General features: G+C 39.1%; 1 protein-coding gene across 1 annotated transcript; it reads left to right on the forward strand.

Annotated features, from left to right (window-relative positions):
* Positions 1-616: 616 nt before the first annotated feature.
* MCHR2 (melanin concentrating hormone receptor 2) lies at positions 617-23,391 on the forward strand (the record flags this gene model as incomplete). Its single annotated transcript, XM_080806173.1, has 5 exons — positions 617-798; positions 9,216-9,425; positions 13,721-13,915; positions 16,396-16,515; positions 23,076-23,391. The coding sequence occupies 5 exons, from the start codon at positions 617-619 to the stop codon at positions 23,389-23,391; spliced, it is 1,023 nt and encodes a 340-aa protein (XP_080662299.1).
* Positions 23,392-24,774: the final 1,383 nt, after the last annotated feature.

The following is a 24,774-nucleotide window of genomic DNA, read 5'->3' on the forward strand; positions in this document are numbered from 1 at the left end:
CACAGGGCTTGATCTCATGACCTGAGCCAAGATCAAGAGTCAGACAATCCGCCAACTGAGCCACCCAGTTACCCCTAATGAGCTGACTCTTATTCATCTTTTAAGATAGCCCAGGAATCATCTCAGGAAGTCTTACTGCATTCCATTCCCAAATAATCAGAGTTGGTGTCCCCATGCACTTTACCGCAGACAGAGAAGAGATGTTTAACAGTGTAAGTATTGCTGGGGTTCTAGTCAATACTAGTAGACACACAGACAAATAAGAACAGATGCCAGCTATAAATGACCAGTACCAGTGTGTACTGAGTAAGTATCAGCAGTGTTCAAAGAATGTACAATAAGGTGTGATAACATATGCATATTATCACAGTACACTGTTCTGTAATCTGCTGTTTACATATCCCCTTTGATAATCTGTGAGGCCATTATGGACAGGGAACAGTCATATTCACCTGGAATCTTATGTTGCATGGGTTATTGGTACAAAGAAGGCCCCAATAAATACTTTTTTCAATTAAGTTAAAGAAATGTTATGTTCGTGGAACTGCTTAAAAAACTCATTAAATAAATCACTTCTTATCCTTTCACAGCTTTAACCACTGGAATTTCATAAACAATGAATTCACTTCACGCATCCTGTTGGAACACCTCTGCTGAACTTTTGAACAAATCCTGCAATAAAGAGTCTGCTTATCAAACCCTCAGAATTGTGGATACAATCATCCTCCCTTCTATGATTGGGATTATCTGTTCAATGGGGCTGGTTGGCAATGTCCTCATTGTATTCACTATAATAAGGTAAGAGCTTCTATTGTTTTCCATAATTTAGGCACATTCCATACTCACTAAATGAATCCTTTTCCCTCTGTAGGATTTTTCTTAATGAAATCGGTTTTGGAAAGATTTGGTTAAGAGCATTAAAGAAGGTTCTACAGATATTTGCATCATGTATTAAGTAACATCTGAGTTGCAAAACTCAAAAAGAAAAGACCTAAACTGCTTCCTGCTGGGCTGGTGAATTTTTAGAGCCATGATTCTCAATCTCAGCCCCATATGGGATTACCTGGGGAATTTTCAAAAATCCTAATACATAGTTTCATCCTAGACTAATTAATTCAGAATCTCTAGAGCTGGAGCCCAGGCATGGAGTAAAACTATGACACCACCATTCTATTTCCAACTTTTGACAATAGGAGTTATCTTGTGTACAACTCAGAGACGTTTATACAGCCAATAAAGATGGAGTTTCTGTATTTATTTTAAAAAACAAAAACAAAAACCCTACCCCCCCCCCAGGTGGTTAAAGAGATTATTTTGCACTCCTTTGGTCAAGAGAGAGACTCTGCCAGATCACCCAAAGATTCGGGCAGTCACCGAGGGTGAGCTGTTCCCCTCGGTGTAGACCAGCCCCATGTAGGCCAAACTGAGAGCCATCTACTCCCAACACCTCCTGCCTTTGCTTCACATCTCCTACCTCACTCAGGTAATTCCCTCCGTCCTCTCAACTCCAGGGCATAAAGCTCAACCTGGAAAATAATAATAGATTTACTTGCTTCCCATGGGTTCAGAGTTAGTGTGCAGAGTCAGTGTGCCCCATCACTGCTTGATATCTTTGCTATCCTGGTAATTTTTACATTTAAGTTTTACTTGTTTTAATCAACATAAGATCTTAAATGTTAATGCCCTAATCTCTAATCATGCTTATAACCATCATTAAAGAAAATTTCATCCATGCTTATATATAAGAAAACACATTTGAGAGTACCTCCTAGTAGGTAAATATTAACACAAAACTACAACAATCTTTTGTGTAGCATATTATTCTTACAAAGCACTGTTGCAATCTCATTTAATCCTCAAAAGAGCAGTACTATTATTATACCCATCTAGGGAAAGAGACTTAAGAGAGAGAATAACTTGTCCAGCATCACACAGCTAGAAAGTGATAGTCCTGGAATTGAACTCAGATCCCATGATTGCAAATCCCAAGCTATTTTCTCCACATTAATAAAAACAAACAAATTGGGGCACTCGGGTAGCTTGGTCGGTTAAGCATCTGCCTACCACTCGGGTCATGATCCCAGGGTCCAGGAATAGAGCCCCATACTGGGCTCCCAGCTCATTGGGAGCCTGCTTCTTCCACTGCTCCTCCCTGCCCGCTTTCTCAAATAAATAAATAAAAATCGTTTTTAAAAAATCATCAAAACTAAAAAAATGGCTGTATCTACCATGTGGATAAAAGAATCCTCACAGAAGCAATTAAGAACAAGAGCAGCCATCATGATGGTGATGGAGAAAGCTCATAATTGGTCACTTTCCCCAGGTGGCTTCTCATCAGCATGCCCACTTTCAAATTTTTATTGTCATTATCTCTGCAGTTAAGTGTAGCATTATGAATGGCATTTTTTTACACCATCCATTACTGAAGATTTATTTAACGTATTAGAATTTTACTGTTGATGAATTCAAGGCATTTTGTATTGTATCCTGTAAAGCCATTTGTGAATATCAAGCATTTTATTGTTTTTTTATTTAAATTTTAGGTAGTGGGGCACCTGGGTGGCTCAGTGGGTTAAAGCCTCTGCTTTCGGCTCAGGTCATGATCTCAGGGTCCTGGGATCGAGCCCCACATCGGGCTCTCTGCTCGGCGGGGATCCTGCTTCCTCCTCTCTCTCTGCCTGCCTCTCTGCCTACTTGTGATCTCTGTCTGTCAAATAAATAAATAAAATATTTTTTAAAAATAAAATAAAATAAAATAAATAAATAAATTTTAGGTAGTTAACATATGGTACAATATTGGTTTCTGGAATATCAAGCATTTTACATTAATTTTTTTAAGTGCTAGAAGTAGTTCAACGCAGTATGTATTACTAATACCTATTACAAACCCAGCACCAAGAGTTATGAAAATACCAAAGAAATGTGGCAGCATCTGACTCTAAAAAGTTCCCATTTAGTGGAAAAGATAAGATTTAAACACATAATCAGGGTGCCTGGGTGGCTCAGTTGTTAAGCGTCTGCCTTTGGCTCAGGTCATGATCCCGGGGTCCTGGGATCCAGCCCCACATCGGGCTCCCTGCTCAGCAGGAAGCCTGCTTCTCATCTCTCACTCTCCCTGCTTGTGTTCCCTCTCTTGCTGTCTCTCTCTCTCTCTGTGTCAAATAAATAAATAAAAATCTTTTTAAAAAAAGATTTAAACACATAAGATTGAAAAATAATATAAGACATTAGGAACAATCAAGTGAAAAAAAAAAAAAAAAGGATGGCTCAAATAATGAGTTCCAGGAAGGAAAATAGAAGTAATCAGATATTCTCAGGAAGGCTCAAGGAGGAAATAACACCAAGTAGAGGGTTAATAGTCAGAAACATGAGAATGTTTCCAGCTCTCTCGTTTGCCTGCTTCTCCTGCCCACTTCTCCTTCCATCTTTCCCTCATATCCCTTGGTGTTTTTGCTGTCCTCTCCTAGAGATACATGTAGCGTACCTCACACCCATAGATCTAGCCTCGGCCTCACTGGGAAGAATCGAGTTCTCTGCAGAACAGGTTGCATTTTTTACAGGCAACATTTACATGCAAAGACTCTTCAATGTTAAATTTCAGACACTGCCAAAAGCTGTTGAAGAGGTATATGGGGACAGAAAAAATTCTTGGTTCCCCTCAAATTACACCAATAGATAATGGTCTGACCCTATCTACCCATCTGGAGACAAAGCTGGAAAAAAAGAAGAAATGTGGAGTATGAACTCTTCCAAAAGTCGATACTGAGCTATAATTCCTGGAAACAGATTCTCAGCATAAAGCAAATAACCATTTAACTAGAAAAAAGAAAACCTGCACCATCATACTGACCAATTTATTCGCAATGACTGTGAAAAATCTGTCCTGTCTTTGTATCATTACCATTTTATAGATAATATGTGAGAAGATATATGTTAATGGAGCATATAAGATGAATCTTTTAGTCTCACAAAAAACATTTGGAAGCAACTTAATTTTAACTTTCATTACTAGGACTTTAATATTTTTCTTTGCAAATTGCTCTCCAAAAATGTATTCATCTTTTAAAAGTCATGTGGAAGCAAATTAATTTTAATTTCTTTTTTGGCTTGGAATTAATCTAACACTTTTTTTTTAAATTGCTCTCCAAAAATTTTAAGGCAATTTGTTATTAATATTTTCATCATGTCTTGCCATGATCTTTTACTTGTTGCCTTCTTAACAGATGGGTGGCCTAATTAGAATACTAAAACTACACTAAAAATAAGGAGAAATAGATACATTTAAAGATTTAGGGACTTTCCTATTTATGATGAATATTTATCTCAGAAGATGAATAGAACTAAAATCAGTAAGATCATTAGTGATGCTGGGAAGAAAGCAATGAACTAACTCCTAACTTTGCACAGAAAAACTAGAAACATGTATGAAAAAAACAGATTTGAGGAAGACGGAGTTTCCAGAATAAGAGGTTCTGTGTGGCTATTTTTAAGTGTAAGAAGCAATTTGTGCATTAGGAAGGTGACTATAAAGTAGTGAGGCCAGATCATTACTAGTCTGTCACATGTTAAATTCACAGCTAGTCAAAAGGAAGCTAGATTAGAAAATGTAGGAGGGAAATTGGGCCAATTATAACATAATCATTTCTCCCTTTTATTCTTCAGAGAGAGACTAGTGAACTTAACCCCATTACATAACTATGTTCCACAGTCTCAGTGGGCCCTGGGAAGCTACTTCCACAAAGGGGAGGATGTTCTTCTCCATCAGTCCCTCACCCCTACCTCCTGAACACATCATTCACCTGTCTACTGACAGACAGCTTCATGTGGGCAAAGACTCTAAGGGATGCCCTTCTTCCTGATAAATAAAAAGTCCTTGTTCTGTCATTCCCTAACCTCAACTCCCTATAAAGTCAACATATTCACACTAAATCATGAATTACTAAAACACCTTACTTTAAACCCTCCCAATGATGTCTACATTTTATACAGAGATTACAAGAGGGTCAATGCATTAACCTGAAGAACACTAATGATCTGATGGCGGGAGACCAGTTGCTAAAACAGATGGGGAGGGGAAATACTTAGAACAAGGCTTCTTCTTTTCTCCAAGCCAGCTTAAATCATAACTCCTGGCTCCCTCTGACCCAACCCTCAGTCATTCTCAGAGTATCAATCATACGTAAGCTCTTGCTGGGGTGGACCATACCCTTGCTGCACACATACCCTATGTTTTAGATACTGCAGAACTTTTCAGCCACATCTATTCACCTGAAATGGAAAGTTGTTGAGAGAGCCTCCTTGCGATGGTGCACCAAGTGCACCAAGACAACTCTGGAATCTAAAGGGGTTGAATGCCTTGCCCAAGGACAATGTGAGGGCATAGAAATGAAAATGGAATTCCCAAGCAGGTTCTCTTTCAACTGTATTACACTATGTATCTAGAGCAAGGCTGACAAATATGTCCCTTGACCCTAAACTCTCCCATCCATGCCCGTCATCTCCAATCTGAGCACAGGTTTGTCCTGTAAGTAGTGCCTGGGTGAAGACAAAGAATTCTTTCCAGCACAGTGTGCTCCACAAAATCACTACTAATCCATTGGGGTTGGTTCACAATAGGAATTTAATTCAATTAGAGTTAAAAACCTAACAGGGGCTGGTAAGGAAACCCAGAGATACACAAAAGCAGAAAGCTTCTACCCTGTCCTACCACCATCTCCCACCCCAACACCACTTCCCTTGTCCTGGCCCTGAGCTGGATGGAGAAAAACAGGCAGGTGGTTTTACGGACCTCAGGAGTCTGGGCTGCCTAGTGGGAGCTACAGCCAGAATGGGGTCTGGGGCCATGGAACAGGGACTATGGGATGATGGTGGAACCATGGATGGAATGCGGCCACTGCCCAGAGATGCCAACAGTAGAAAGAACAAGGAATTGCCCTGGCCTCTCCTCTCCTCCATCTTCCAGTTTCCCCCCAATAGTGCTTCCTATTGGCCAAAACCAACCAAAAACCAGTTGGCAAGGACACCTAGGAACACAGCTGGAGAAGGTGGGGAATGGATTTGAGAGCAAACTGACCAGCGAAACGGCCTCCTGCATGTGTGGTGTTATATGTTTCAGCAGTTTTCTTTAATCCATAGCATATATTCTCATTTCTGACTGCAAAATGTAAACACATTTTTAATAGAAAAATTTTAAAGTCAAAATCAGTCCTATTACTATTACCCAATAGGTAATCACTGTAATCAATTGATATATGATTGCAGCATATTTTAAAACACATGTTGACATACATTATTTAGATGTTACATAAATGTATGCTATATACATAATTAGGAATTTTTTACTGAATCAGTATGTTTCCCTTTTGATTAAATATCCTTGAAAACTATGATTTATAACAACTATATAATTTATTGTAGGATAATGAGGAAAACTGTAATTTGTTTTATCATTCTCCAAATTAGTGAACATTAGATATGGCCATGTTAACCATATGGAAAACATGTTAGCTAAAATGATCACACTAGTCTACATTTTTTATTTTAAATGTTTGAGTCATGAGAGACAGAAATCTAATGAAGCCTGGCAATGGAAAATCTGGAGATAAATTAGACCTAAAAAAAGAATGCAAGTTATATAGGTAGAGATTTTACAATTTCTCTTATTTGTGTTTTAATTTCTATGCTGTCACTTTGAGTAAAGAAAGCAGTAATAGACATAATGTGTTATTTTTATTGCCCTATTATCTTATGCCCAGATCATCTTTTGCTTCAGAATTCTCTTTTTCTATACAGAATATCATTTAGAAACACTTAATTTTTTTAATTGCCAGTTAATGGCCTGTACTGTCCTCAACAATGGAATTACCATAATTCATTATCAGTAAATGATGGTTCCTGTCAGGAGAAGAGCAAGGGGCGTGAATCTAATTGCTGCAATTAGACCCTAAGCAAGCACTTAAAGTTTATATCCCAATTCAAATGGAAATAACAGGGCGCCTGGGTGGCTCAGTGGGTTAAAGTGTCTTCGGCTCAGGTCATGATCCCAGGGTCCTGGGATAGACCCCCACATCGAGCCCCACATCAAGCCCCCGCATCGGGCTCTCTGCTCAGCAGGGAGCCTGCTTCCCTTCCCCTCTCTCTCTGCCTGCCTCTCTACCTACTTGTGATCTCTGTCTGTCAAATAAATAAATAAAATCTTGGGGAAAAAAATGGAAATAACATCTGCTTATAGGCTAAGATTTATGGGAATTTTTGTGGTGTTTTTGCTTTGTTTTTTGTTTTTTGTTTTTTAATGTGGAAATTTTTCTACCTGACCTCTAGGGTCTATCCTCCTTCATCCCTGCCCATCTCCCACTGCCACAGGCCTGGAGAAGACAGACGATGAGAGACCAAGGACAGTCCTTGGCTGCTCTTCTGGTCAACAAGATCTTTTCCTCAAATCTCTTCTCATTTTGGGTCTTTCTGATATGAGTCACCACCTGTTGGGGACAAGGAACCAACATGATTTATAGTGGCATCGACAACGCCCAGAGTGTGGTTGCTGCATCAAGTACTCAACGGCAGTAACTTCCCACACAATGTGGACTTGCCAGGGCCTGGGTAAAATACCCTCGCGGACTAGTCTCACAGGAGGATTCGCAGGCTTAGAAATAAAATTCACAGGCTGTAGAATTTTCAGCCAATGAGTAATAAAGACACACACTAGCCTCCAAGCGAGGAGCAAAGCCCTGAACTAGCAACTGTGACATAAACTTAGGGCTAATTTTTTTATGTGCTCTTAAAAGTCTTATTTGTCCTCAGTTCAGATGCCACTTCTGCCAAGAAAACTGCTTTGACTGTCCCCAAGGAAGGGACAGAGGCCTGTTTTGTGTGCTCCTTGTGCTTGCTCTTTCTCTCATTGCCCTACGGGGATCGTGTATTTAGATGTATCTACAGTACAAACTCTTTGATGTTCTGGTTTATAGATTATTTGGCTTTGCAGCCCCAGAGCACAATATTATGCTTGACCTATAATTGGTATTCAATAAAATATCTGTTGAAATAATGAATATCATCTCCCAGATAAAGATGTTCCCTGTTTATTATTGTATGTCCCAACTCCTTGAACATAGGGACCAACTAAATTTTTAATTTAAATTTCTGCTCTTAGGAAATTCTTTTGCCTGTGAAGAAGAGCGCCATATCTAGGTAGCACTGAAATCACTCCTCTCAGCAGAAGCCATGAGATCATCCTCCCTGCCTCTACCAGTTTACCCTTTTCAGATTTCTTCTCTACACTGTCTGGATTTTGACATCTTAATTTATAGTCTTTGCTAGTGGGTTAAAGTTTCTTGGGATATTTCCTTCCCAAGAAGGTTGAAACTTCTTTAGCAATGACCTGTTAGGATTGACCTCCACTTCCATGGGGAAAAAAAAAATGCATTATACAATGGAAACCATTTGTTTTCCCTGTTCTGCTATCTTTGGTGATAGGCATAAGCAAGGACTTAGCCTTTCTCTGGAGTAAGCTTCAAGTTGGTATAATTTGTTGCTATGTAGAAACTACCTCCAAAACTTAGTGGCTTAAAACAATAAACATTTATTATCTCACACCATTTCAAGGGGTGAGAATCCAGGAACAACTTAGCTGGGTGGTTCCTGCTTGAAGTCTCTCACCAAACTTCAATTACGCTCCCCTCTAAGGCAACAGGAGCATCTACTTCCAAAGTAGCTCACTCACACACCTGGAAGACTGGTGCTGGCTGTTGACAGCATGTGGACCTCTCCATGTGGACATCCCCAAAGAGTTGCTTGAGTATCTTCCCAAGATGGCAGCTGGCTACCCCAGGAAAGTGATCCAAGAGAGAGCAAGGAGGAACCCTATAATGCCTTTCTGTTCTATGTCACACATCATCATTTCCACCAAATTCCATGTGTGAAAAGTGGGTTACTAAGCCCAACCAGCCTCAAAGTGATGGAACTAGGTTCCACCTTTCAAAGCAGTATCAGAGACTTTGTGGCCATATTTTTAAGCTACCAAAGTTAGTTATTAGATATACAGTTCAGAATGTTTGAATATGCACAAGAGTAAGCATTTGTATGTGCATTTGGGTAGGTATTCCTTTAACTTCTTTTTAAAATTCACTTGGACAATTAACAATTTGCAACAGGTGGCATAAATTGAAGAAGGTGCATACTGTCAATATCAATCCTCAGTTTCCATGCTTTTCTTTCAGGTCCAGGAAAAAAACCATTCCTGACATTTATATCTGCAACCTGGCTGTAGCTGATCTTGTTCACATCATTGGGATGCCTTTTCTTATTCATCAGTGGGCCCGGGGAGGAGAGTGGGTGTTTGGGGGGCCCCTCTGCACCATTATCACATCCCTGGATACCTGCAACCAGTTTGCCTGTAGCGCCATCATGACTGTGATGAGTGTGGACAGGTAAGTAAAGAAACTTTGAAATAGCTTAACGTAATTGAGAAGTGCCTGTTATTTCCCACTGTCATCCCAACTTAAGCAACATTGGTGCTGGTTTGTAACAGCCAAGTTCCTCTTCCTTTGCTAGTTTCACTGGAGGACTTAAAAATCTTTCCAACTTTCATAGAAATATATTTTTAATGGAAAATTTAAGACACTAAAATCTCCTTTTTGCAAATCATTCTTTTTAACTTCAGTTTTATTTATAATTCACTGCAAGATAAAAAAAAAAATCTGGAAATCATGAAAGGTTGGAAACCAGAATGAGTGCATCGTTCTTGCAATAAGGAAGCTTGAGGTCCCAAGAAGTGAGGGGCTTTTCTGAAGGCACTTGACAAGTCAGTGGCAGAGCTGAGAACTAAAGTAGGTCCCCTCACTCTGTTCAGGGCTCTTTCTGGTATGTTCAATATCTCACTGATATGTTCAATATCTCGCAGACTCCTGTGATCACCTAGCACCTTGAAGGAATCTGAGGAATAGATCTGGGCTCTTGAATAGCTATAAAGAGATGTTCCAGTACCAGGAAGACCATACTTTACAATTTTTATGCCCCTTGTTATGACTGGTTAATGCAAATGCTACCATTTTACATCATTAGAAGTGCATTTGACTGTGACCTGGAATGTGCCACAACCATATTCACCAACAATGTAAACTAATGTTATTAAAGGAGACGATAGTGATGGTGAGTACTTGTGAAGCCAGTGAGTGGTGGAGCCCAGTCCAGGACCAAGCTGTCTCTAGAGAGGGCAGGTTGCTAGTAATTACCTCCTTATATGGCCTCTGTAGGAAGCAGGCAAACTAGGATGTCCCTGCATCATTCAGAAGCTAGGACCTCCAGACTAGGTCTTAGCAGCATTCTCCAAATAGAAACAAGCCCTAAAGACACAGTAATATGCATAACGGGAATTGTCTCAGAGAACAACCCACATAAAATCTCCTTCCTTCTTCCCATCCCTACCCCAAGCCAGCACACTTAACCTCCCCACCCCGATCTACTTTATCTTTCTCCCTTGTTGCCAATATATCACATGATTTAATTTATTTTGTGTGTGCATGTATGTGTGTACTGTTTATTGTTCAGCTTCCCCTGCCCCTCAAAGGTAAATTCCACAAAGCCAGGGTCTTTGATCATTAATATACCCCAAGTATCTGTGTGACAGTGCCTGGCACAGTGGTGCTCAGAAAATATTGATGAATGAATGACTCTCAGTCTTGAGGGCTATGTTAAATTTCCCTGGGTCCATCTGTGACTCCTTCCTCAACTCTGCCTCTTTTACCTTTCCACATGTGCCTTTGGGGTGGAGAAGTGATGAGCAGTTTTTTCAAATGAATTAACAAAGGAATAGCAGGGTTTAAAGAAGCCATTCACTGAATCATTATTATTCAGACATGAATAATGATGGTGATGTTCAATGCACTTTTTGTAACCTGTTGCTTTCCTGTAAAAGAATTCTCAAAATATAGAGTGTGCTTCTCAATTTGTAAGTAACACCGCATTTTAAAAATCAATGTACTGTGTGGGTCTGGTTAGTTCAGCTGATGCCAGCCAAGGCCGAAAGTGTCTTGAGTAAAGGCTGGTGAGCCTGCCACCATCCCAACACAGGGAGAGGGCTCTGCACAGGGCAGGCCCACTGCAAGAAAGCAACTTAAGTACAAGTCTTACCAAGTGTAATCCCATTCTCAGAGAAAATAAAATTTCTTGAAAGCCTGAACCCTGAAAGCAGGAGAGTATTGGCTTTTTCTTTAAAGAAGGGAAATGGTACCTCTTCTGTAAACCTCTTACTGCAAATAAAGAGAAAAGACATTGTCCGCATTGGAACAGACCAGCTGTACACATTTCTTAAGGCTCACAGGTTCTTTTACTCTGAGTGAATGTGTGCATGTGCATGTGTGTCTTATACACCTGAATTTCATTTTTTTTTAAATCTAGTGGGCATGCTATGCTAAAATTTTACTTTAGAATTAACACATTAGGACTCTTATCCTTCTCTCTGCCCTCACTGGATTACATGACCAGAGAAAAATGAAGTTTCTATAAAACTGAACCTTTTCCTCTTCAGCATTTCTTCGAGTTCCAACTGTACTACATGCATAAAACTTCAACAATATCTGCAATTTTGTAAAAAGAAATGTACTTCTCTTTGCAAGGCCATAACCATGGCATTGACCATGTCAGTGCCATCAGCAAGCCTTATTGCTTATACATTAAGTCGTTTTAATTGCAAATTCAATAGAGCCTAAGTTTCAAGTGTTTCTGATCATTTTCATCCCTCTTTCTCTAATAAGTAATATCTACATGTATGCGTAGTGTTTCAAAAGTGGGTGCCTACCTCCAAATCAATACCAAAAAAGTTCTATAAACATCCAAAATATTAAAAACATATACCTCCAAACGAAAGCTGCCTAGACTACTTCTGTAAATAAATTCTCTAGAACATCAAAAGTCAGTAAGCAGAAGCCAAATCCCCTCTTCATTTATTCACTCACTCAGCAAATATTGGAGTATGACCATAGGCCAGGAACTATGCTGGATATAGGAGATGCAGCATCATTAAACTAACAGTCAAGGTTCCTTCCTTCGTGGGGCTTCCACTCCTGAGATGTAGACAGACATTAAGGGAAGAGTCACACATGTGAATCTGTATTTCCACACAATGATAGGTACTAGGAAGGGAAAGGAGAGCTCCCCTACAATCTGCATATATAGTCATGGGCCCTTGTATAGAGTGAGTGGTCAGGCTTCTCTGAGACACAGACTGTTACATAGAGACTCAAAGGAAGAGTGAGAGGAATCAGAGGGAGCCAGGCAGGGAGGACAGCTTGCACCTGGCCCTGAAAGGGAAAAGAGCTTGAAGGATGGCCAGAGAGAGACTGACACAAGCTACAGCCTGAGGGACAGGCAGTACCAGGTGAAGAAAGTCTTTGCAAGCAATGGTAAGAATTCCGAATTTTATCTGAAAGGCAATGGAAAACCAGGGAGGGGTTTTCAGCTGGAGGAAGGAAGGTGTTGGGGTGAGAATACAATCAGAGAAGATGCCCTAATCTATTGATGCCATGACTCCCTCACCCTTTAATCCCAGACAGAATGATGGCTGGGCATCTGTACAATCACTGCCTCATTCCCTTCCCCAGCAAGGGGGTGGGGGGAGGAGTCCTTCTTTCCTTAGCCACAGGTAATGAAGGTGCCATATGCAGAAGGAGGAGCAGCTAAGGTACCCTGGGCCACAAGAGCCTCCCTGCATGCCAAATGGTCCCTTAACTAAGTATCCTTTAGAAAGTCCTGCCTCTTATGCAAAATTGAAAGAACAGGGGAAAAGATTTTTTTTTTTAATTTTTATAAATCTTCCTTAAGTAGCTCTACAAACATTAAATGACCATCAAAACGTATTTTACATTAATGTAATGTCTACAAATACTGCCTTCCAACACCGGCACCTCCAGCAGAAGTGCACGTTCACAAACACTCTTCCTTCTGGGTCTAGCCTCTTTAGTTTTCAATTGGGTCTGAAAAATTCTTCTTGGATTTCCTAGAGAACCAAATATATATGGTATGTCAGGACTTCATGTTTAATTCATGGTTATCCTTTTTTTCTGAATCAGAAATGGGAAAAAAAAAAGAGAGAGAAGAAAGAAAACCCCTTTCCCTATGAAATTAGCCCTCATCCCCTCTCTGGGCTCCAGCCTAAGTTTCTTGAGGAATTTGCATTGTCTGTACTAGTCACATTTGTGTATCCTCACTGTGAGTTCTGTGAACTGAACCTCCAGGAGCCTGGGGCCCCCACTGGAAAGCCATCTGGGCAAAATGTCTGTCCCAGTGCGCCAGAGCCTCATCCCGCCAACGGACTCTCCTACCAGCCAGAGCACTTGCCTCCTTCCTGCCTCCCCGTCAGTAAAGAGGGCCTCTCCCTCCTGGAGGAAACCCCCACTCAGAGACAAAGTTTTCCAGAGCCTAGCCTGCATGGGAAGCACCTTTGTAGAGAGAGAGTTTGCACAGGGCTAAATTTCACCATTATCAGTGTGTTCGTGGAAATGACAGCTATTCCAGTGAGTGGTTTATTCAGACTTGTGGGGTCAAGAGTTGTTTTCTCTACAGGTACCAGCCAGCTCTTAAAAAATATAACTTTCTTCTACCCTGATAGAGGTGTGCTTCAGGGAGGATAATAATACTAATAATTTACTCTTGTCATGAACCTTTCATCCTTGGAGCTCAGTGCTTTTATTGATTGTTCCTAAACCCTTCTTAACGGGCTTTGCAGGTACTTGGCTCTCGTCCAACCATTTCGACTTACAAGTTGGAGAACGAGGTACAAGACCATCCGCATCAATTTGGGCCTTTGGGCAGCTTCCTTCATTCTGGCATTGCCTGTCTGGGTCTACTCGAAGGTCATCAAATTTAAAGACGGCGTGGAGAGTTGTGCTTTTGATTTAACATCCCCTGACGATGTACTCCGGTAGGTTGTTAAAACTTAAGAAAAATAGAGTTGAATTAAGTTGTGGAGTGCTTCATCCTCCTTGTCAATGTGTGAGCAGCCGTGCAGAGTGTCCTTGGGGACCCTCCAAGGGGCAGTCTCCCCGCTTACTTTTCTGCTTTCCACAATCAAGTTGGTAGTTTGATTTTTAAGGGGAGGGTACCCTTTAGAAAAAGATTTGGAGTTTAATTATGTAGCTTCAGTGGACAAAAATGTATTTAAATATGGATTTTAAAGGTCCCTGGCAACCAGGTACAACAGAAACACAGAAATCACGGCAGAGGCAAAATTTCCAAAAGGGTCTAGGAGTTACCGAGACTCAGACCTTATCGGTATGCCACTGGAGTTTGGTTGGATGGTGTTCCTCCCAAAAAGATATAGTCAAGTCCTAATTCTCAGTACCTGTGAATGTGATCTTATTTAGAAATAGGGTCTTTGCAGATATCATTAAATTAGATGAAGTCATGCTGGATTAGAGCCAGGCCCAAATCCAGGGATTTGTGTCCTCCTGAGAAGAGTGAGATTTGAAGGGAGTCACAGAGGAGAAAGCTTGTGGATACTGAGCAGAAACTGGGGTGATGCATCTACAGGTGAAATAACACAAAGGACTGCCCAAAAACTAGCAAAGGCGAGGGGAAAGGCATGGAACCGATTCTCCCTCAGAGCTTCCAAAAGTAGCCAGCCCTGCCAACACCTTAGTTTCAGACTTTGGTCATCATAATGGACACGATAAATTTCTGTTGTTTCAAGCAATCCGGCTTATGGAAATTTGTTACAGCAGCTCTCAGCAGCTAATACAGCAGCCAACACAGGACTTTCTCATATTTTAATTTGAAAAGAAAAATTAAATGAAAAATTTTATTTGAAATTTTGAACACAGCTTTGGAGTCTATAACTAAAATTTTTTGATGGCCTACTAAGTGCCACGTATTGTGTTAGGTGCTTTTTGCATGTATTATCTCAAGTCATTCTGGAGGATTCCGTTTTCCCATACACCACTTGTTGAATAGGTGAGTGATTTCTGCATCATGTAGTCTTAGCCTGAGAGAGATGGTGGTAGAGGCCCTTGCAAGGCTGCAAATCCAGTAATGAAAATCTCCAGAGGACTGCAACATATGTAGGATTTATTGTTTATTCGTTATTTCCCCCACCAGCACTGGCTGCGCTTACAGGTAAAAGCCATCTACCAATCTAAAGGGAAATGATATTTAATCACCAGTGGCTGATACATTAATATGGACCCCAACATATCTAAAAGAGGAGCCCAACCTGAGATGACTGTATGACTTCAGCCTTTGCCAAAGAAATAACAATGATTCACAGTTTTGCACCAGAACCTGCTTCTGTTATTTTTGGTTGGTTATCATAAAGGATATTCTGAAGTTCTAGCCTCTGTTGATCCTCCTAGAGTTAAGTTCTTATGGGGAACTGAGACTGGAACCACTGTACAGCTTTCAGAGTCCCTTGGGTCCCGGGTGCTCTCTCTCTCTCTGTCACCCTGTCCACACTCACCCAACATGGGCTGCCTGTTTCCACCAATGCCATGCTTCTTCCCAGAAAGGAGGACACCTGGCATCTGTACAGAAATGGGGTTGGCCTACCTGAAAATTTCCCCTGAGGGAGCATGGAGAAAAAGACTGGTCTATTTCACAACAGGCCCTTTGAGAGGCCATCTGGAGCCTTGATTACAAGTGTGGGTTGTGCAGCTCAACTGTCTGTCTGGGTTCATCCTACCCATATGCTCATTACTAACTAGCTAGATAACCTTGGGCAAGCCACTTAACACCACTGTGCCTTAGTTTGTTCCTCTGTAACAGAATACTAAATGGCAATTGCATTCATGGGGTTGTAGAGATTCAATGATTTAAAGTATATAAAGTACTCATATCCATGCCTACTATATGGTATATGCTACGTGCTGTTCATTATGGTTGTTAATAACAGTAAAAGATAATGGTAATACAGATTCTCTCCTGTTTGTATCAATAGCTTCGGGCTTGGCTAGAGGAGAGATAAGCACTGTTGCTAGCAGACAATGAAAAGCAAGAGCTTTTTTTTTTCTTTCAAGATTTAAAATTCAAGTTAATTAACACATAATGTAGTATTAGTTTCAGGACTAGAATTTAATGATTCATCCTTTGCATAATAACACCCAGTGCTCATTCCATCAAGTGCCCTCCTTAATGCCCATCCCCCAGTTACTCCATCTCCCCTCCCACCTCCCCTCCAGAGAACCTCAGTTTGTTCTCTATAGTTAAGAGTCTCTTATGGTTTACCCCCCTCTCTGTTTTTATCTTATTTTATTTTTTTCTATGTAAAAGCAACAAAAATCCTTAACTTTTCCCCAAGGACTTTTATCTTAAGCCCCCCAAAATTAGAGAATCATGCCTCATAAACTGTAAAAGTTCCTGGCATTGGGAATATGACAGTCATGTCTTCTCTCTCTCTCTCTCATTTTACAGGTATACACTTTATTTGACAATAACAACTTTTTTTTTTCCTTTGCCTTTGATTTTGGTGTGCTATATTTTAATTTTATGCTATACTTGGGAGATGTATCAACAGAATAAGGATGCCAGATGGTAAGTGTTTACCCTATTTTGCTTTACTTGTTGAAAGAACAATTCAGAGATCCTAAGACATCTACAACAGAAATTTAAACAACAATCACTTGAAACATACACTTAGGGCGCCTGGGTGGCTCAGTTGGTTGAGCGACTGCCTTCGGCTCAGGTCATGATCCCGGACTTCCGGGATCGAGTCCCGCATCGGGCCCCCAGCTCCTTGGGGAGTCTGCTTCTCCCTCTGACCTTCTCCTCTCTCAAGCTCTCTCTCACTCATTCTCTCTCAAATAAATAAATAAAATCTTTAAAAAAAAAAAAAAAAAAAAGAAACATACACTTAGACGTATGGGCATTAATATCTGCGTGAGCGATTTCTGAAAACAGGACAAGTCCTGAATCGGCTATTTGAGGATCTCTCAGTGATAAATGTCCCAATCACTGATGTAATGGTTTCATAAAAATGTAAACATAACTCAAGTTACTATTTAAAGAATATCTTTATGTTTGTCATCAACAATGTTATTTAAATGTTTTATTTGTACACTTTGCAGAGTTGTGTACATGTGAATATCTTAGATGCCATGCATAACTTTCTAACTTCTATGTTTTAAATTTTAAATTTGGAGATAGGAGTCTCATTAACACACAAATACTTAGGATAAAATTAATTAGGACTAAATAAAGCCAAAGACTTACTAAGACAATAGACTTGGGAAGAAATATTAAAGATATTTGTCTATAAAACTCTATGAATAAATCTAAATTATTTTCTAGGGGGCCCTGGGTGGCTCAGTCCGTTAAGCATCTGACTCTTGACTTTGGCTCAGCTCATGGTCTCAGGGTCCTGAGATAGAGCTCTGCCTGGGCTCCATGCTCACTGAGGGGTAGGGGGTTGGGGAGGGTCTGCTAAGGATTCTCTCTCCATCCCTCTCCCTCTGCCCCGCCCTCCCATGCACACGTGCTCTCTCTTTCTCTAAAAATAAACAAATAAATCTTTTTTTAAAATTTATTTATTTGACAGACAGAGATCACAAGTAGGCAGAGAGGCAGACAGAGAGAGAGGGGGAAGCAGGCTCCCTACCGAGCAGAGAGCCCGATGTGGAGCTCAATCCCAGGACCCTGGGATCATGACCTGAGCCGAAGGCAGAGGCTTTAACCCACTGAGCCACCCAGGTGCCCCAACAAATAAATCTTTTTAAAAAATTATTTTCTACTTGAAATTGTCTATACCAAGTTGTTCAAGTGAGTAAGTCAGTGAATATATAACATGTTGGGTTTTAAAAATATTATTAAAATTTGTCCTTAGACTAGACTACTGTATTTATTTTGGACAGACAAAATCACAGATTTCCCACACATAACCTCCTCTTAATTAATCCCCTCTTAATCCCCTTCACATATTTTAACCTTCTCCCCACCCACATCCCTCTGCCAACCAGTTTCTTCTCTAGTTTTAGTCTATTTTTTTTTATTTTATTTTTTTTTATTTGACACACAGAGATCACAAGTAGGCGGAGAGGCAGGCAGAGAGAAAGGGGGCAGAGAGCCCGATGCGGGGCTTGATCCCAGGACCCCGGGACCATGACCCCAGCCGAAGGCAGAGGCTCAACCCACTGAGCCACCCAGGAGCCCCAAGTTTTAGTCTATTTTTTGTTTGTCTTTTTTTTTTCTTTGCTTTCTTCATTTGTTTAGTTTCTTCTATGTATGAGTGAAATCATATGGTATTTGTCTTTCTCTGGCTAACTTAGTTCCTTCAGCATTATACTCTCTAGCTCAACCCATGTTGCTGCAAATGACAAAATTTTATTCTTTTTTATGGCTGAGTAATATTCCATTATATGTATATATCACACATGCTTTATCTATGTTTATCGATGGACACTGCAGTTGCTTCCATATCTTGGCTATTATAAATAATGCTGCAATAAACACAGAGTTACATCTATCTTTTTCAAATTAGTGTTTTTGTAATTTGGGGGTAATTACCCAGTGGTACATTACTGGATCATATGGTAATTCTATTACGGTATGTCATTGCAAATACCTTCTCTCGTTTAGTAGGTGGTCCTTTTGTTTTGTTGATAGTTTCTTTTGATGTGAAGAAGCTTTTTATTTTGATATAGTCCCAATAGATTATTTTTGCTTTTGTTTCCCTTGCCTCAGAAGACCTAGATAGAAAAATCTTGCCATGGCTGGTGTTAGAGAAATTACTGCCTGTGCTCTCTTCTGGGATTTTTGTGGTTTCAGATCTTACATTTAGGTCCTTAATCCATTTTGAGTTTATTTTTATTCATGGTGTAATAAAGTGGTCCAGTTTCATTCTTTTGCATGTAGTTGTCCAGTTTCCCAACACCATTTGTTGAAGAGAATGTCTTTTTCCCATAGCACATTCTTGCCTCTTTTGCCAGAGAATAATTGACTATATATATAATTGTGGGTTTATTTTTGGACATCCCAGGGATAATCCCGCTTAATTGTGGTGAATGATTTTAACGTATTGTTGGATTCAGTTTGCTAATATTTTGTTGAGGATCTTTGCATCTGTGTTCATCATAGATATTGGCCTATAGTTCTTTTTTTGTAGTGTCTTTATCTGGTTTTGGTATCAGGGTCGTGCTGACCTCAATGAATCTAGAAGCTTTCCTTCCTCTTCTATTTTTTGAAACAGGTTGAAAACAAGTATTAACTCTTCCTTAAGTGTTTGGCACAATTCACCTGTGAAGCCCTCCGATCTGGACTTTTGTTTGTTGGGAGTTTCTTGATACTAATTCACTTTCATTGCTGGTAATCAGTCCATTTCAAATTTTCTATTTCTTCCTGATTAAGTTTTGGGAAATTATATCTTCCTTGGAATTTATTCATTTCTTTCAGGTTGTCTAATTTGTTGGTATATAATTTTTCATATTTTCTTATTATCTTTTCCATTTCTGTAGTGTTGGTTGTTATTTTTTTCTCTTTCTGATTTTATTTGAGCCCTTTCTTTTTTTTTTTAAATGAGTTTAGCTAATGTTTTATCAATTTTGTTTATCTCCTCACAGAACCATTTCTTGGTTTCATTGATCTGTTCTATTACGGGTTTGTTTGTTTGTTTGTTTCTGTTTCATTTATTCTGCTATATTATTTACTATTTATTTCCTTCTATTGATTTTGGGTTTTGTTTGTTCTTGTTCTAGTTCTTTTATATATAAGAGTAGTATGTTTATTTGAGATTTTTCTTGCTTTTTGAGGTACGCCTGTATTGCTATAAACTTCCCTCATAGAACAGCTTTTGGTGCATCCCAAGGATTTGGGACCATTTTGTTATCATTTACATTTGTGTCCATTTTTTAAATTTCCTCTTTGATTTCTTGATTGATCCATTCATTATTTAGTAGCATGTTATTAAACGTCCATGTATGTGTGTTCTTTCCAGATTTTTTTCTTGTGATTGATGTCTAGTTTCATAGCATATGGTCAGAAAAACATATATGATACGACTTCGATCTTCTTTAATTTGTTAAGACTTGTTTTGTGGCCCAACATGTGATCTATATTGGAGAATGTTCCATGTGCACTTGAAAGAAAGTGTATTCCACTCTTCAAATGGAATGTTGTAAATATATCTCTTGGATCTATCTGGCTCAATGTGTCATTCAAAGCCACTGTTTCCCTGTTGATTTTCTATCTGACCTATCCATTGATACAAGTGGAGTATAAAAACCTCCTACTATTAGTGTATTAGTATCAATTACTTCCTTCATTTTTGTTTATAGCTGCTTTATGTATTTGGGTGTTCCCATATTTTTTCCATAAATATTTACAATTGTTATATGTTCTTGTTGGATTGTTCCCTTTATGACTATGTAGTATCTATCACTTTTCTCTTGTACAGTCTCTTTTTTTAAGTCTATGTCGTCCAATATAAGTAATGCTACCTCAGCTTTTTTTTTTTAACCTCCATTTGCATGATGAATGTTTTCTATCCCTTCACTTTCAAACTACATGTGTCTTTAGGAATGAAATGAGTCTCTGGTATGCAACATATAGATGGGTCTTACTTGTTTATCCATTCAGTCACCCTATCTTTGATTGGAGCATTTAGTCAATTTACATTAAAATTAATTATTGATAGGTATATACTTATTGTCATTTTTAAAATTATTTTATGGTTGTTTTTGTAGTTCTTCTTTGTTTTTTTGTTGTTTCTTTTTTTCTCTTACCCTCTTCTCTCATGGTTTGATGGCTTTCTTTGGTGATATACCTGGATTCCTTTCTCTTTATATTGTGCAGATCTATTACTGGTTTTTGATTTGTGGTTATAGTTAGGTTACATATGACATTTTATGCATATAGTAGTCTGTGGTCTCTTAAGTTTGAACCCTAGATCTAAAAGCACTAAATTTTTACTTCCCTCCTCTCAATATCTTAGGTATATGGTGTTATACTTTACATCCTTTTATCTTGTGAATCCCTAGGCTGATTTTTATAGATATACCTATTTTTGCTGCTTTTGTGCTTTCTGCTTTTCTTACTCCTGCTTATGGTCTTTCCTTTCCACTTAAAGAATTCCCTTTAATATTTCTTCTGAGGTTGGTTTAGAGTGATGAATTTCTTTAACTTTTACTTGTCTGGGGAACTCTTTCTCTCTCCTTCTATTCTGAATGATAGCCTTGCTGAATAGAGCATTCTTGGTTGCAGGGGTTTTTTTCTTTCAGCACTTCAAAAATATCATGCCACTCCCTTCTTGCCTGCAAAATCAATTGAAAGCCTTATGGAGTTTCCCTTGTTTATAAATGCTTTCTTTTCTCTTGCTGCTTTTAAAATTCTCTCTTTATCACTGTTTCTTATCACTCTAATTATTATGTGTCTTGCTATGGATCTCCTTAGGTTGGTTTTCTCTGTGCATCCTGGATCTAGAGGTCTTTTTCCTTCCTCCAATTAGGAAAGTTTTCAGCTATTATTTCTTCAAATAAATTTTCTGCCCCCTTTTCTCTCTCTTCTCTTTCTGGAACCCTTGTGATGCAAATAATATTATGCTTGATTGTGTTGCTGAGTTCCTTTAATCTATCCTCATTTTTTAATTTTTTCTTTTCTCTCTTGTTCAGCTTGATTGCTTTCCATTATTCTGTCTTCTAGGTCACTGATCCATTCTTCTGCTTCCTCTATTTTACTATATGGTGCTCACTTTGCCAGCACACATACCTCTAACCTACTATTAATTTTCTCTAGTGTATTTTTACTCTCAGTAATTTCTCCAGTCCACTGAGTATCTTTATGACCATTACTTTAAATTCCCTAACAGGCATTTTGCTTATCTCTATTTCATTTGGCTCTCTTTCTGTGACTTTGTCCTGTTCTTTCCTTTGGGGCCCATTCCTCTGATTCTCATCTTATCTAACTCTGTGTCTGTTTCTATGTGTTAGGAATATCAACTACATCTTCTGTTCTTGAAAGTAGTGGCCTTATGAAGAAGAGGTCCTTTAGTGCCCTGCAGTGCAATGTTCCCTGTTCACCAGAACCTGACACTTCAAGGGTCTCTCCCATATGTGTTGCATGCCCCTTACTATTATGGCTGAACTGCATTTCCCTTTAGTCCAGTCATCAGTAATGGCTCTCTCTGCCTGTTGTGGGCAAGGTTTTATTCCTGTGTTGTTAATGGATCAGTATGGGGCTGTCTTGGGCTTAAGTTGAGTCAAACCAGGCATCTGCCAGAGTTGCAGTCACACTGAACTGTAAAACACTCTCCCTGAGTTGTCCCCCGAGAAGCTTTCATTGATGGTCAGTGCACAGCACTTTTCTCAGAAATGCAAAGAGCATAACTCATACTGTCCAGTTATCCCTCAAAATGGAAGAAGTTGGAGGAATGATGGTGCCTACTGTGATAAACTACAGAGGAATCATTACCTTACAACAACTTTCAGTTGCTGTGCTTTTTTTATATCATTCACCAGGCTTATTCATCTGCTTCAACTATGTCCCTGGAACATTTCTATAAAATGCCTAAATATAACATGATAAAACTTGGGAATTTTGAAATATTTTTTATTTTGGAATCATTTTGAATTAATAGAAAAGTGGCATAAGCAGTAGCAAGAGTTTCTATGTATGCCTCACTTCGTTTCTCCATTAATATTCTACCTTACTATGATGCATTTGTCAGAGCAAAGAATATTGCATTAGGACATTACTACTAACTAAACTCTATCCCTTATTGGATTTCTCCAGTTTTTCCATTAAAGTCCTTTTTCTGGTCTAGGAGTCAATGCAGAATACCATATTGCATTTGGTTGTCATATCTCCCCAGTCTCCTCTGGTCTATGACAGTTTCCTAATTTTTCCTTGTTTTTCATGACCTCAAGGGTATTAAGGAGTACTGGTCAAGTATCCTGTAGAATGTTCCCAATCTGGATTTGTCTGATATTGTATCACAGTTAGACTGTAGATCTGTGTTTTGGGGCAAAATCTGTTCTTCTCATCACAACATATCCGGGAGCACATGATAACTGCATTACATCTCTGTTGATGAAAGTTCTAAGAAATCATTGCCCACAATTTCTATGGTTGTTTATATTCTGTCTATCCTAATGTTTCCTTTGTAGTTACAACCCCAGTGTTCCAAAAGAGAGAGTGATGAAGCTGACAAAGATGGTGCTCGTGTTGGTGGCAGTCTTTATCCTGAGTGCTGCCCCCTACCACGTGATACAACTGGTGAATTTACAGATGGAGCAGCCCACACTGGCCTTCCATGTAGGCTATTATCTCTCCATCTGTTTCAGCTATGCCAGCAGCAGCATTAATCCTTTTCTCTACATCATGCTGAGTGGAAATTTCCGGAAACGCCTGCCTCAAGTGCAAAGAAGAGTGACTGAGAGGGAAATCAACAATATAGAAAATACCTTGAAATCAAGCTTTTAGGAAAGTACATGGATCACCAAAAGTCTAGATAGACTTGCCTATGTTATTGGTATTATTAGAAAGGACAGGTGAAACAGTGTGCTTGTGTCCATCCTTCCTGTGCACTTGTGACTCTTAGGAGCATGGAATGGACAAGTAACCATTCAAATGCAATGAGTTTAATATGCTAACTTTACTAAAATGTAAATATTTGTCTGCATTGGAAGTAAGGAATGGGATAGTCTAAGATACCTGAACTCCATGATTGTGGATGTTATTCAGTGTATTATAAACTAGTCACTGATAAAAAAGGTCATCCATGCCTATTAACTGAAAACTCACAAAGGAATCTGACCTTGCCATCCATACTTTCTCACTGCAACAGTGCTCTTGAGGTTCCTAGGAGGGGAACATTGTACAATGAGGTCTGAAATTTGGCCATTTTTTATCTACAAAATTTCATATGGTCCCATCTAATGCCTTTGAAGATCAACTCCACTTGTTAGCATAACAGTCACCATGTATTGAAAGTGTGCAATATGTAAGATCACATGTAACAAACCCATAAGGTATGTATTACCTCAATTTACTGAGCCTCAGAAAGGTTAAGTGATAGCTTGATGCTACGCAGTACAAAGAGCTGGGCTAAAATCCAGGTCTTCCTGTTTCTGTCCTTTGAAAGCACCATCCTGACAACCTATAACTATCATTCTGGAGAGTCAATAATGTGGGGGGTTTTGCTTTCTTCTATAGCCGCATAAGGAAATAACTAATGTCTGTAAGAAGTTAGTCGATGGTTTAAGTATATTTTGCATTTAGCTTTGTTCTCATGCTTATGAGTTATAGAAACCAGCATCTGCATATTAATGATAGTACTCTTCAGGATGTTAAGCACATACTCGATACATTCTCTTTAGGTACAGTACATGTTTGTTCAAGGGTACAAAAGTAATACCCCTAAATTTGTAGATATTCACTATATCTATCTCTTCCTCTTTGGGCTTATATAAAACATGTGCTTTGTATAGAAAGAAAAAAAAAGACTTTTATAGCCTGTATTCTCAACAAAGGTTAAACACTGTTATTTTGTTTGTGGATGAAATCTATAAACCCACCTCCTTCATCTAATTCATAAAATCACTTGCTCTGTGGATGTCTTACACTGATTTTTAATCTACCCTTTATAGAAAAGAGTCACAGAGACCACCTTTTTTAACAACCTAATGTCCAGTTTTACATCTTAATTGTAAAGACACATGACTTTTAACCCAAAGTATTGGGTTCTAGATCTTCTAAAGACCATTTTGAAACAAGGTAATATGTAAACACATATCTGGGTTAAAGGTCATGTAAATAACATGAGACTGATGTAGGTCACATCTGAGATATTTCAGTTCTCTAACT

This window comes from Martes martes (assembly GCF_963455335.1).
Source record: "Martes martes genome assembly, chromosome: 6".
NCBI lineage: Eukaryota > Metazoa > Chordata > Mammalia > Carnivora > Mustelidae > Martes > Martes martes.